We start from the raw sequence: 15,156 nt of genomic DNA on the forward strand, positions 1-15,156 counted from the left end.
TAGCCTGTTCCATTGATCTATGTATGTTTTTATGCTAATACCATGCTGTTTTGATTACTATAGCTTGTAGTATAATTTGATATGAGGTGGCATGATACTTCCAATATTGCCATGGTATTCAGGGTTTTTTATGTTTAAGATTCTTTGTTCTAGTTCTGTGTAAAATGTGTTTGGTATTTTGATAGGGATTGCACTGAATCTATAGATTGCTTTGGGTAGTATGGACATTTTAACTATATTAATTCTTCCTATCAATAAGCATAGTATATGCTTCCATTTAATGTATCTTCTTTAATTTCTTTCCATGTCTTATAATTTTTTGAGTACAGGTCTTTTACTTCCTTGGTTAAATTTATTCCTAGGTTTTTGGGGTTTTTTTTGATACAATTGTAAATGGGATTGTCTATATATATAGCATCATGTCATCTGCAAATAATAACAGTTTTACTTTTCCAATTTGGATGGCTTTTTTCTTTTCCTTGCCTGATAGCTGTGGCTAGGACTTCCACTATGTTGAATGAAAGTGGTGAAAGTGGGCATCCTTGTCTTATTTCTGTTGTTAAGTGGGAATGATTTCAGCTTTTCTCTATTGAGTATGATGTTAGCTGTGGGTTTGTCACATACGGTCTTTATTATATTGAAGTGTTCCCTCTATTCCCACTCTGCTGAGGTGTTTAATCATAAATGGATGCTAGATTTTGTCAAGTTTTTTCTGCACTAATTGATATGATCATATAATTTTTATTTTTTATTTTGTTTATGTGGTGTATCATGTTAATTGATTTGCAGATACTGAACCAACTTTGCACACCAGGAATAAATCCCACTTGATCGTGGTGTATGCTTTTTTTTAATTCATGGCTGAAATTCAGTTTGCTAATATTTTATTGAGGATTTTTGCATCTATGTTCATCAGAGATATCAGCCTGTAATTTTCTTTTTTTGTAATGTTTTTGTCTGGTTTTGGAATTAGTGTAATGCTGGCCTCACAGAATGAGCTTGGGAGCCACCCCTCCTCTTGAATTTTTTGGAACAGCTTGTGAAGAATAGGTGTTAATTCTTTTTTGAACATTTGGTAGAATTCACCTGTGAAGCCATCTGGTTCAGGACTTTTGTTGGTTGAGAGCTTGTTGATTACTGATTCGATTTCATTAGTAGTAATCAGTCAGTTCAGATTTTCTGTTTCTTCCTGATCCAGCCTTGGAAGATTGTGTGCGTCTAGTAATTTATTCATTTCTTCCAGATTGTCCAATTTGTTGGCATATAATTGCATGTTGTATTTTCTTAAAATTTTTTGTATTTCTGTGGTGTCTATTTTTCCATTATTATATTCAGTATTTACGTTATCAAAAGTTCCTAACAGAATGTTTTAAGAGATATTTTTATATGAATAAAACAAATTATTAATATGCTACACACCAAAAATAATCTTATATTTTTAAAGGTCTCTGTATTTTCTTTCATCTACTTGGTACTTTGCTAAAGAGATGAGGAAAATGTCAATCTTTTATAAATGAAAGATGACATCTAAAAAATATAACAGTGTTAAATATTATTCACATAGAAAGTTGGATTGCAATAAAATTTTCCAAATATTTCACAGGACCAGTTTTTGGGTTTTTTTTTTTTTTTTTTTTTTTTCATTTTTTGAGAAATAGAATTTTAGTTATTTGCTTCAATAGGAATGCCTTCACTCAAGCTTTTTGCTGGTCATGGAGATACAAATTAATAGAATATACAAAGTACTATAGAAACAAAGAGATGATGAAGCCTACCCAAGAGGAATCATTAAAAGGCTTTACCTAAGAGGCTTCATTTGAAACAGGGCTAAAAAGATACATGGCGATGCATAAAAATTCCATGTATCTAAAAAGATACATGGCAATGCATAAAATTTCCATGGTCAAGGTGCAGGGTGGGAAGGCAGGGATGGAATGGGGATAGATTAAGAAGGGGTAGGTACAGATGAAAGAAATAAGGCTGGAAAGGTAGAGGTTAGGGTTGAACTGTGAAGAAATTCAATTTTTCAATTGTCTCCTTAAAGAGAGTCAACTTTTAAGCAATGTGGAACAAAAAAGATTTTAGAGCTAGGGAATAAAAAGATCCTAGCTTTGAAAGTGAATGTTGTGATAATATGTTAGATGGTTTTTACAAATGATTGTTATGGTAAAATGTTGGGTTGGAGGGAGAAAAAAAATTACCCTAAAATACATTTCTTTCAAGTTTTCCAAAATAGGGTCCCACAAACAACTAATGCCAGGAAATGGTTGGGGGAGGTATGTGTTCTGATATCAGTAAGTTTTAGAAATGTTGCATGTAATATTGTACATATGAGCATATTAAATATATATCTGAGATGCACTGCATTTAAAAAAACATTTTTAATTTGCTTAATCTAGTATTCCTATATGTTCTCTATAACAATTAACATTCTATAATTGTAGCATTCTATATATTTACTGTGTTCATTCAACCAAAGGACAAAACTTCGTAGGTTTATATGTCAAATGATCATTCTAGAATTTCCTGCCTTATATTGATTTTTCTACCACTTAATCAGATACTTTAATATCTACTTCAATGTTCACATTTTTTAACAGAGCTATCTATTCAGTTAAGTTTTCATATAGATGATGCTTATAAGTAATGTCCCAAAATTTTTACACTGGAATAAAAGCATAATAGAAAAACATTTTTTCTCTTCTAAATAATGTATACGTTTCTTTAAAGAAGTCAATTACACGATCATATGGTCAGATTCCTGTCAAGAAGACACTGAGAAGGAACAACAGGGTCCAATCTCAGATTTCATTTTCTAGTGATGTGAATTGGCTCACCAGAACTCACACATTTCTTCTCAATTCTGTGTTCCATGGAGTCCTGTTAGTATGGAAGTAGTTTCATCACAGAAATCAGAATTGCTACAAATTGGGAGTCAGTTGTTGAACACTTAGAAGAATACCTCTACCTAGGGAGCCACTTCTTAGCACCGTTCCTAGTCTCTTACAATACAGAGAGCCAGGAGATGTCAACCTATAAATAAGGAACCACTGTGAATATGACCAAGGAGCTACAAGTTGTGTATTCTGCCAAATCAGCAGGCTGAGTCAATTCAGCTATGGGCTTGCATAAGAATGCAATTGTTGATCTGCAATCTTGTACTGGGCACATTTGATTTACACAGAGGAAGCAGTTAGGAATTGATGTTGGAAAGCAGTAAGGAAGTCAAGAAAGAGAAACCAACATCAGCATTAAGAATTAAGAGGAACTCATAGTTAAGATGGGTTCTCTCTGTCCCACCTAGGGAGGAATAGGCCATTTTGTTGATAAAATGTTGGTCACGTACAGAAATTTAAAATAAAAGAATAACATATTTGCATATAACAAGTAAACCACATCCAGATATCAGAATTCCAAACTCCCAGTGACCTGAGCTGCTTGCCCAATGCCTTTCCGTGGAGTAGATTCAGAACGGAAGTTGTATCTTCTCATGTGTCTTCTTATCTCCTTAATTCCTTCTCCTTCCCAATATTCCCTATCTTCCCATTTTTACTCACCACTATTGTACCCCTTAATGATTTTAAAAAAAAAAATTCTTCTAAATTACCTCAGAAAGTAGTAATAGATAACAGTAGGCCTGGTGTTCCTCCCCTTCTGAACTTCTACCCCATTATTGGTGCCTCAGCTTTGAAAGTAAAACTTTATTGCAATCTAAGTTTCTTTCCTGAATCTCATTCCTGTCTCTTGGCTGTCCACGAGGGTTATTTCCCTACACCTGTGATTACTATGTGGACAGATAGCACACATGTTAAATCCAAGACACCCTGAACAATCATGTGTAAGTAGGCATTAGGTTCACTTCAATAACATTATCTGTTGACTTTCACTTCAATAACATTATCTGTTGACTTTCTCTTATTCTACATGTCAGAGATGGCAGGATCCAGTCTTCCAAATAATACCATAAATAAATAATTTTCATAAAATCACTTTTCTAAGTTGATATACAGTCAGCTCTGAAAAACATTTAACAAAACGATTGAATCTCCTACAGAAGTGACTTTCAAATAACAATGTGATTTATATTTGAAATGAATGAGTTAAATACTGAAGAGATAAGTATAGCTGAACATTGCAAGGAGGGAACAACTACTTTACCAAGGCACAGTTATCAATGTCTCGATCTCTCTTCTGCATCTGTTCTATTGTATTCTCCCACTGTTTAATGAGTTCTTGTCTTTCATTATGAATCTTACGAAAATCTTGTGCCGCTTTATCCAATTCTAACTGTCAGATAGAGAGAAAATAACATTTCTGTGAATTTAAGTGCTTTTGCAAACATCACTGACAATGAACAAATAAAAATCTTCACTAAACGAACCTGCGCACTTAGAGTCTCCATAAGTTCATTGTCAAGTACCTTTCTTCTCCGATTACATTCCAAAGTCAGTTTTTCTAATTGCAGGGTCAGCGCCTATGAAGTATTAACACACAAAAATATTCATGATTATCATTTTATTAACTTAAAAGCTGTTAGCATATTTCACATTAAGTATTATTGTTATAAATGTACATTTATTTGATATCTAAAATAACTACAAAAGAATAAAGATACATATTTTAACCCCAAAGGGCTGCAATGAAAATTCAATTGTTTTTTAAAAGACTTTAATACTTTTTAAAGTATGTTTGATTTCAAGTGTACAATTCTATAATACATCATCTGTATATTGTATTGTGTGTTCACCACCCAAACTCAGATTTTCTGTCACCATATATTTGACCCCCTTTACCCTCTTCTACCTCCCCCTTACCCTCTGATAATCTAACCAATGTCACCTCAATAAATTTAATTTAAAAAACATCAACAACAAAATAATTTTAGAGTGAAAAAAATAAAGTATGTTAGAAAAAAGATTAAACAATTTTCCATTTAAATAATGCATTTGGTATTAAGCCTATTATAAAATATCATGTTTCATAATACTAAAGTACCACCAGATTTCATTACAAGTAGATTTTAAGTAATGGTTATAATAATATATTAAATAATCAATAGCACTATACTCTCAAATCAGCAAAAACTATATGTAACATTCAAATTATTATTTAGACAAAAGAAGTTAAAATACGTACATATAGTTCTAGTACAAAACTTTTCTGAAATACTGTTGAGAACCCTTCTCATTCAGGATTCTTAACTTGAAGTCTAAGAATCCCTAAATGGTCAAAGGGCTTCAGAGGATCTGTAAAATTTTCAGCAAAATTTTGTGGGTATTTGAGTATAGTCATGTTTCTAGAGTGAGAATACTTGGCTTTATTAGATTCTCAAGGTAAGCTCTGACCCAAAACTGCTGCTTTAAAATTCTAAGGCCAATTGAGAGAAAAAGGTTGACACACTACAGATTCAGAAAAATACTAACATTACAATTTCTAATTTCTCACCCTAATTTTATTATCATCTTGCTGTGCATACTTCTGAAGAGTGAAGGCATCACTGTCTTTATGAGCTGATTCTTCTAACCAGGCCTCCAATGCTTGCTGGTCCCAGTTCATTTGACATTTCAGACCATCCAGTTTTTGAGTAAATTTAAATATGCTATTCTAGTATCCAAAGACAGAGGACAGGGAGAGATTATAAAACATTATCTACTATACCAACTAAAGTAAAACGTAACATTACATACTACAGAACATATTAAAAAGGAAAAAAGAAATCCTGTCCCTGACCTCCAGATTGTGTATAACATACCATATTTAATTATATGACTATCATACTTGTATTTTAAATCTTTAGTTGTAAAATAGAGGGGAAATAATTATACAAAGTTGAGAACAGTAGTTGAACCAAACGTTGCTTAAAAAGGATTTAGGGTAGTTGCCCCAGAGCAATCTCATTAGTCACTCCACCAAAACCAACCCAAGTAAATGTGCAATCTTGGTGAATATGATGTGTTTGATATGCTAAGTCAAACCCAAGACAAGTCCCCGTCAGCGCCACTGCCAATCAGGTTGCTGCCTCTAAGAGGCTTCTTATAAAGAAATTATGGAAGCACTTCTAATTGAAATAAAGGTAGCAGTTAAGGAGTTAAAAACATTTCATTTAACAAATCTAGAGTCATAAAAGAAAACAGATGAATATATAAATACAAATATAATAAACTATGTACATGTATGTATGTGTACACATACATACATGTACATTTCTATCTGTATATGCATATGTGAAAAGAAGAATCAAATTTGGAAAGAGCTCCCACATCATGTGACTAAAAACTAAGGAAAAAAGCAAAATGAGTACAGTAGTTTTAATATTAGTCACAAGCTGATAAATTAATACAAAAGGCAAAAATTTTGAATATAAAATGAAATTCAAAATTAAAAGTGTTTCTTTTAATGTGGCTTTTAAAAATGTAGCACTTATGAATAAATTATTCCCAGTGTCATATAATAGGCAACTAGCATGGTACTTTGCACACAGTAAGGGTCAATGAGTATTTGGTAAATGAATATTGGGAAAATAAATGTAACATTGTACCATTGTTTCATTCAAATCACAGTTCCATGTGCCTTTCATTGTCCAAAAAAAATCTAAGTACATGTTATGAAACTAATGAGCACCTTTCCCATACAGAAAAAATATCATTATTTGTTTGGTGAGGGAAGAAGGAACAATAGCACAAAATTTTAAATAACATTTCAACACATACTTCCTTTTCACTTTTCTTTTCCCGTATTGAAGCCATCTCATTTTCCAGTCGTTGGATTTCATCCTTCACTCGTGCCAGCTCTCTTTCAGCAATAATCTTAAAATGTTCTTCGCTTTCAATCTCATGCTCCCTGGCTTTGCAAAGAGACTAGAGAATAATATACAAGATAGAAGGACTTTTTGAATTTAATATTAAAAAGTATGTATAATAATCTGTTAGACAAAACATAACAAAATTCCCACAAAACGCTTAGATTAAGTATTATTAATTCCACTTCTCTTAAATTTACAACACATTAGACTTTGTGATTCAGTGTAGTCGGTATTGCTTACTAATTGTAAGAAAGTCAGTTCATGGAATGTGCTAGGAGAAAATATTGTTGTCAGCAGTTTTCAGATATTATGTTGGTCTAGGGAAATTGAAGAAAACCAAAGTTTATATGGTGAGACTTAAAAAGATATTACTTACCTAAAAATAAGAAATAAAATTGGCTAAAAAATACTTAGGAAATGAGTTATATGTATTGATCACATATTCTAATTAACTGAGATAATTTTAAAATACTTACGTAAACGCTGATGGTTATAAATATTTCCTAGAATATATTAATATATAATCATGCCTTTGTGTTATGCTTTACTAATAAAATAGTATTTGCTGACTACTACTCTTATAGTGCTTTAAAGTTATCACCATCAGTATTATTTTTACACTATTAAAGCTGTTAGTATTGTAGGAAGTTTACTGCCTTTTGTCTCTATTATCTTACTTAGTTGAGGTTTGACTATAATTAAATATACCCACAGAGAGTCTCTCTCAAATCCCCAACTCAGTGGGGACTTCCTCAAGTTTAATAACTTGAGGAAAAGTTGTTGTTCCAAACAGTTTATTAATTACTCAACAATAAATACTCAAAAAATCTTGAGTATTGTCTTTAAAAGTTCATTAAATTTTTAACTTTCTAATAAGACTTGTCAAACCATGAAATAGTTATTTATCTATATTAATTATAAATTGGTTTTAAAAATATGACTTTCTTCATTTTTAAGAATTATATACTTTTCAAAGAAAGATAAATAAATTTTTAAAAAAAATAGTGTGGAGTGGAAGTTAATAAACTCTCCAACACTGATTGGCTGAGATGTCTGCTTTGCTGGGCATCATCAGGGAATGAGGTTTTACACATGAATAGATTGCCCATAAAACAGATTTTTATTTAATTAATCACCATAGGTTTTAATTTTTATTATTTGTAGTAATATTTCTAAAGTGTATTATACTTTTCACGAAATCTTCCATGACTACACATGATATAATCAATTGAATTTCAACATTATATACCTGTGTAAATAAGAGTTCTTGTTTAACATTTTTGAAGTGAGAAGTCATAGCATTAATTCGACCTTCATAGTCACGTAGCTGATCTTGCAAGCTTGACCTTTCATTCTGCAGCTTTGACAACTGTAAATAAGTACTATGATTAGTCCTTAGTTTTTACCATATTAAAAGATGTAAAATCAAAAGAAAATTAAATCTTCATTTACTTTGCTTCTTTAAATATCCATTTGAACTTTTAAAATCTACTGTCCTTTCAAATATTATAAAATACTGTTGCGATTTAGAGATTATTGTGGGGAAATAGAACAGAAATCTCTCTCAGATTTGCAGCATTGGCAGGGTCCACAGCTAAAATACATTTTAAAGGGAAAAATGGAGATTCTATTCCATAATTAAATGACAAGATCGCTAAAACAAACAAGAGTATAGTAACAAGGCCTAACAAATACATAGATCATGAACCATAAATTTGAAAAGTAGCTGGCATAATAGCTTCCCCCTTAATTCCTATTCAAAACCAACAGATTTAGGCTAAGGTTAACAGAACAGAACTCACTCTCACATCCTTAGAACCTGTTTCTTAACGCATTTCATGTCTTTGAATTAGAACAAAACCAAACAATATAAATGCATAACAAATATACAACAATAACAACAAAACTTTTAGGAAATACATTTAGGAAATTACAAGATAGAGTCTCAAAATCATTAGAAATCCCTTAAAGCAATATAAAAGTTCAACAAAACAAAAATATGCTTCCTTTTAGTCTTGAGCTGCAGTTCCCAAAGTTGGGCTACAACCCAGGAGGTGCACAACACAATTCACTGAGGTACAGAAGAAAATATTTGAATTGTGAACTATGGAAGAAAGAAAAAAAATACTCATTTACTCATTTGTTATGTCCTACATTTTATTAAACTTACTAACAGTAAATATGTATTTCTTGCTTATTTCATTAATTTCAGTTTTTAATTCCCTCTTTTGTTTACTTTATTGTTGTTTTTTGTAATTTATGAAAAGTTCTTAGTTTCTTTACTTTTTGTCTGATAGTTATGGACTGAATGTCTGTGTCACCCCAAATTCATATGTTGAAGCCCTAATTAATCCCCAATGTGATGGTAAATGGAAGTGGGGCCTTTGGGAGTTAAGGTTTAAATTAGGACATGAGGGTAGGACCCTCACGATGAGATTAGGGTCCTTATAATAAGAAGAGAAACCAGAGCACGCTCTCTCTCTGCCACATGAGAACACAGCAAGAAGGTAGCAATCTACAGGCCACGAAGAGAACTCTCACCAGAACCCAACCATGCTGACACCCTGATCTCGACTTGCAGCCTTCAGAACTGAGAGAAATAAATATGTTTTTAAATCACTCAGTCTATGGTATTTTGTTATAGCAACCCGAGCTGACTAAGACACTGATTTAAAAATGAAGGCATTTAAGGCTAAAAGTTTTCACTAAGTAAGATTTTTGCTGTTTCCCATGGATGTGGGTATAAAGCAGTCTCATTTTATTGTTTTCTAATAGTGACTTTTCCCTTTCAGTTTCTCTCTGCTATAAGAGCAACCCAGGAATATATTTCTGAGAAACTTGCCTAAGTATTTAAGATGGATTCCTTAGCTCAGGCTGCCAAAGCAAACTACCAGAGACTCATTGGCTTAAACAACAGAAATTTATTTCTCACAGTTCTGGAGACTGGGAAATCCAAGATCGAGGGGCCAGCCACTCCGGTTCTAGTGAAACCTCTCTTCCTAACTTGCAGACAGCCACCTTCTCTGTCTGTACTCACACCCAGGAGAGAGTTGTTCTCTCTTCCTAGACACTAATCCCATCATGGGCCCCAATCTCATGACCTTATCTAAACCTAATTACCTCCCAAAGGCACTGCCTGCAAATACCATCATATTGAAATTTAGTGCTTTAACATAAATGAGAGCTGGGAAGGACACAAATATTCAGTCTGTAACAATGGAGGGTAATTTTTTAAATTATTGTAAATTCTATTGGCTTATGATCAGAGATGTGACCTATAAAATGTCTATCATTCATTGTTTTAATTGTGGTAAAATATACATAATATAAAATACACCAGTTTAACCATTTTTCGAAGAACATTAAGTAGTGGCATTAAATACATTCACATTGTTGTGCAACCATGACCACCATCCATCCCCAGAAAATTTTCATTTTCCCAAGCTGAAAGTCCATACTATTAAACAGGAACTCCCCATTCCCCTGCCTTCCAGCCCCTGGAATTCACCATTCTATTTTGCGTCTCTATGAATTTGATAATTCTAAGTATCTCATATAAATGGAATGATACACTAGTTATCCTTTTGTGTCTAGTTTATTTAGCTTAGCATACTGTCTTTAAGGTTTACCGTTCACTTTTAATGCATTAAGATCTTCCTTTTGGTCTAGCACATGAACTGTCTTTGTAAATATTTTATGGACACATTTTTTAATGTATATATTCTCTATTTAAGGGATATGCTCTCTCTGTTCTTATTTTTTCTTGTAGTATTTATATCCTTTATATCCTTGTTTTTGTCTATTAGAATTACCTAATTCTGAGGTCAATATTGAAGTATCTTACCATAACTGTATTTTTGTCAAGGTCTACTTGAGTTTATAACAGCTTTTACTTTGATGTACTTTGCTGTCATGTTGTTTGGTGTATACAGGTTAATGGCTTTTATTTTCTTCATCAATTATGACTTTAATCTTTGCATAATGAACCCAAAATAAAAGTATCTGTTTTTAAATGAAAGCATAATAATTAACTCTCCATAAGACGGTAATTCCTTCCCCGTAGAGTTCGATTACCTCTTTCTTAAATATAAAAGTACATGCAAGGACCACCAGCTATTTATCGAAAACTTACATAATGTGAGGGATATCAAGATAAACAAACAAAAAGATACCAGAGGAAAGAGATAATTCAGGACATAAAAGATAAGAATTAAACACACACACACACACACACACTCAGAGAGATTGGAAATTATATTTTACTCCTAAAACAAGATCATGTGCTACAAAAAAAGCAACAAGAAAATAACCTGAAAATTAAAAATATGATTGATATATTTGCCAAATAAAAATGTAAAGATGAAATGAAACCCTAAAAGCTTCCAGAGATTAAAACAGTAACCTACAAAGAAATAGAAATCATTCTAATATTAGCTTACACACCAAAAACAGTGCTGTAAGATAACAGGGTGATATTTTCCAAATTCTGTGGATAAATTATTTTTAACCTAGAATGTTCTAACCAGTCAAATTACAATCAAATGTGAGAGCAAATTAAAACATTTTCTGATTCAGAATGTTTACATCCCATATACCCTTAGAGAAACTCAGAAAGTATTACATCAAAAAACAAAAGGGCGGGGGGGTGGTAATAATCCAAGAAAAAAGAAAATATGTGATCTAGAAAATAGAGAACCCATTAAGCAAAAAAAAAAGTTAACACTTAGGAAATAGGCATATGGAAAAATGTCCATATTGGAAAACAGAACTCCAAAAGGAAGGAGTGGAGGAGAAAGTATCTTGAAAATCTGATACTATGATTTAAGAAATATAAACTTAAAGCAGACAATGCAAGGAATCACACTGGCAACTTAGGATGCAAGGAATTAAAAGCACAGCACGATGGGTCTACCCTCTTTTGAGGGTAGAACCCAACCAGTCAAAAGATGAATCCAAATGAAAAATTCAAGAAAAGATACCTTGAGTATAAGTGACTATATTAAGGACCATTAAATCATTTCAAGTATGAAACTAAGACTAAACACTTGTAGTAAATTAAGGGCATTGAATAAATAAAACTTGATAATAGAAAAATAATAAAACCACTATTTAAATGGGATAAAAGAATGTGGAAAGAAGAGTAAAACAGCTAATTTCTTCATTTAAAAGATGAAAAAGCAGGGAGTCAACTCATACTGTCTACAATTAAAACAAAGATTTTTTAAAAAAGCAATAATTTAACCATTTCTTTTTTTCTTACGTCATTTTTCTTAATGTTAAAGGAAGTTTTTAGCAATCACTATCTCTTGTAATCAAGTAATACGTACCTGAAATTCAATAATTCCTTTCTTTTTCTTCTCTTAAATACAAGTAAAATTAAATTTAAATTTTTATGTTAAAAACAGCACATATAGTAGGATTCCATTTTTATAATACTTCTGTTGGTCTTTTCTATCTATGTATCTGTAGACTGTGATGTCTGGAATATTTGTTTATGCCATGATAGTCACTTCTATGGTCAACAGTGGGTACTTGTGGGAGGGAATCTTATATTTCTTATTTTACACCCTTCTTTTCTGTTTGAATATCTTAAATTTACAAGAGATGCTTTTTTAATGTCAGAGTTTATTCAGGTGAAGTGATTATGGTCCTCATCATTCTTCTTTTAATTGCTCTGTAATATTTTTAAAATAGCTAATGTAAGTAATATGTATATAACATCCTATAAGAGAAATATTATGGCACAAACTAACATTTGAAGGGAACTTTAACCTATATTAATGTCCTTAGAGATGTATAACAACCCTGTGAGATCATTTTTATCATAATCTCCAGTTTACAGAAGAAAGAGGCTCAGTGCTGCAGGTAAGTAGGATCTGAATTCAGGGCTGGATACCTCTTATTATTCCTCAGTACTTAGTGCTAGATTTCTTATATTCTGTAATGTTGCCCTTCATTGAAAACAAAAACTGCAGCCATCTAAATTAGGAATGAGTAAATAGGTCAGAATATTTTGGGGAAAAAAATATTTTCAAAAACAAAAAAGAGTAAAGGATTTTCATTTTCAGAGGAAAACCTTCTCTTCCATTCTATAAAGTAGTGTAAACATCATCTGTTCTTTTTGGGCCCTCTTCCACACACCACATTGCCATGTGATGGAACTTTAGACTGCTAAAGGTTTTTTACAGCTTCCTCAGCTGGTTGCAATTTTATTTTTAACAACTACTATGCTTTGGTTGCAAGCTAGTGTAAAATATCCCTTATAAGGTAAAATATTTTATAATATTCTGTGACAACTTAATCCTGGCTTTGAAAAGCTGTAAATTGCACACTTCTCATTCTTACTAGAATGTCCCTCTTGAAAACATTTCTTCGAGTCACTTTCAACTTTGAATATCATAGGCAAAACTCAAAGAAAAATGTCAACCAAAACCTCTTTTGTTTATAAACATCAGCAAATAACTGTTGTTACACAAACCTCAGAAGCCCCTTTGCAAAACGCACTTACGCGTAATTCTGAGGAAGGAAAAACTGGGCACGGAAACCAACCTTTCCACTCCCGCCCAGGAGTCTGGGTATCAGTACATAGAGTGGGAGGGGCGCAGGGAGTAAAGATTCCGGGTTTATAGACCTAAATATCAATGATCACTTCTATATATCTATACATATTTTTATTTTATTTTATTATATTTTAATGCTTAGCAAATACCGAAAAGGGCGGGCAGGTAAGGGAGAAATGAGATGGTGCGGAGGAGCGTTAGACAACAGATGGGATTAGGGAAGGAAAGGGAGAAATAAAAGTATTGGAGTATTCCTGCGAACCACAAAAAGTGCCTTCACCGACCCCCTTCTTCCCCCGCCTTTTTCACCTGACCCTCACCTGATCTTCCAGTATCTTGTTCTCCTCGTTTGCCACCGGAATGGCGAACCCATTTTCCCAATGCAGCTCCGCCAGAAATTGGCTACTCATGATGGCAAACGGGACCTCAGAGATCAGAGAAAATAGGTGCCTTTCGGTCTAGCTCATGAGCAGCATCCGAGGCAACCCGGGGCACTTCCAAAGTCCAGGGTAGTTTCCTCTGGAGCCCTAGTAACCGCCCCGCGCCCTTAGTTACCAAACAGGAAGAGTTCAGGCCAAGAGGCGAAACTTCCGGTTGGGAACTGGCTCCCAGGATTCGGAGCAAACTTTTTCCTCGTGAGCGCCCCGGGGAGCGAAGCAACTTACTCCTCCAGAGGTTCGCTGGTCAGGCCCCGGCAGGATTGTCCCTCAAAGTGCGGCTCGGGTCGTCCCCCAGGCGCCCCGGGAAAGTGTAAAATCGTTGGCGCCTGCATCGCCAGGGACCACCACAGGGTACGGGAATGGCTTTGCCCTACGCTACTGCCACGGGGTCGCCTGCGGAAGATGAGAGCTAACGAAAATAATAACTCGAGCTTTCTTTGCAAGTGATGTTTGAGTTTCATCCGTAGATGAACTGTCTTAGGCTGAAGTAGACTTGTATTTTGAAGCAGAATTCACTCCCTAGAATCACTGCTGGCTGTTTTGGTCGTGGTCGGTTTTAATCTTCCGATCTTCCTCGCAATGTTCGTGGCCCCCTTTGTAGAGTCCTAGCTGCAGACGCGGACTGCGCAGAGATGGCAAACTCGCAGCGCAGTGGGGTGGTCCCTCCCGCGCCACTCCTTCACCTTTGTTTACATTTTCATTTAACATTTACAAATCTTTAATTTCACGTAAAGATCTGTATTTCTTTCTAACTTCGAAAAAGCGTAGGAAACACTGAGCCCACATTCTGTTGTATAGTATCTCAGAACTGAAAAGACAAAACAATCAACTAACATAATCCTTTCATTTTCTAAATAAACTAAGGTGAAGAGATTAGAGCAGGCAGGACCTAAATTAGGATACAGTACAGGTCTCCAAATCCCAACTATGCTCTCTGCAATGAGGGGTGTTCTTGGCTGGAATACCTTCTACTACTTTATCGTGTGAATCAATTTTGCTTATCCAATAAAATATCTGTAGTTTTTTTGCTTCTCTTTAATTTTATTTTACCTGTACCGGGTTAAACTTTTTATAATGAAATGTTTACATATAAGAATAAAAAACAGTGTATAATGAACCACCATATACTCATCACCTTGATTTAACATTCATATTTTGCCACATTAGCTTTATCTGTATCTTTTGCTGAAGCGTTTTAATCACAGATATCATGAAATCTCACCCTAACTACTTGGGCATACATCACTAATGTTTAACATTTAATTTTTTTAACATAAACACAATATCATTATCATACCTAACAAAATTAACAGTATCAAAACTCTTCAGTATCATCTAATAACCATATTTATAT

The 15,156-nt window shown here is 33.6% G+C and overlaps 1 protein-coding gene across 1 annotated transcript in view; it reads right to left on the reverse strand.

The window, feature by feature from the left end:
• The window catches only part of CCDC39 (coiled-coil domain 39 molecular ruler complex subunit), a 39,131-nt gene extending 25,244 nt beyond the window's left edge, over positions 1 to 13,887 (reverse strand). The window contains exons 1-6 of the mRNA XM_019737347.2: positions 13,683 to 13,887; positions 8,052 to 8,171; positions 6,711 to 6,857; positions 5,446 to 5,604; positions 4,382 to 4,474; positions 4,159 to 4,287 (exon numbers count right to left, since the gene is read on the reverse strand). Of these exons, the coding sequence (XP_019592906.2) occupies positions 4,159 to 4,287; positions 4,382 to 4,474; positions 5,446 to 5,604; positions 6,711 to 6,857; positions 8,052 to 8,171; positions 13,683 to 13,772 (738 nt within the window). The 5' untranslated portion in view covers positions 13,773 to 13,887. The remainder of the gene's footprint in view (positions 1 to 4,158; positions 4,288 to 4,381; positions 4,475 to 5,445; positions 5,605 to 6,710; positions 6,858 to 8,051; positions 8,172 to 13,682) is intronic.
• Between the last annotated feature and the right edge of the window lie 1,269 nt (positions 13,888 to 15,156).

The sequence above is a fragment of the Rhinolophus sinicus genome, linkage group LG01, assembly GCF_036562045.2.
Source record: "Rhinolophus sinicus isolate RSC01 linkage group LG01, ASM3656204v1, whole genome shotgun sequence".
NCBI classification, from domain to species: domain Eukaryota; kingdom Metazoa; phylum Chordata; class Mammalia; order Chiroptera; family Rhinolophidae; genus Rhinolophus; species Rhinolophus sinicus.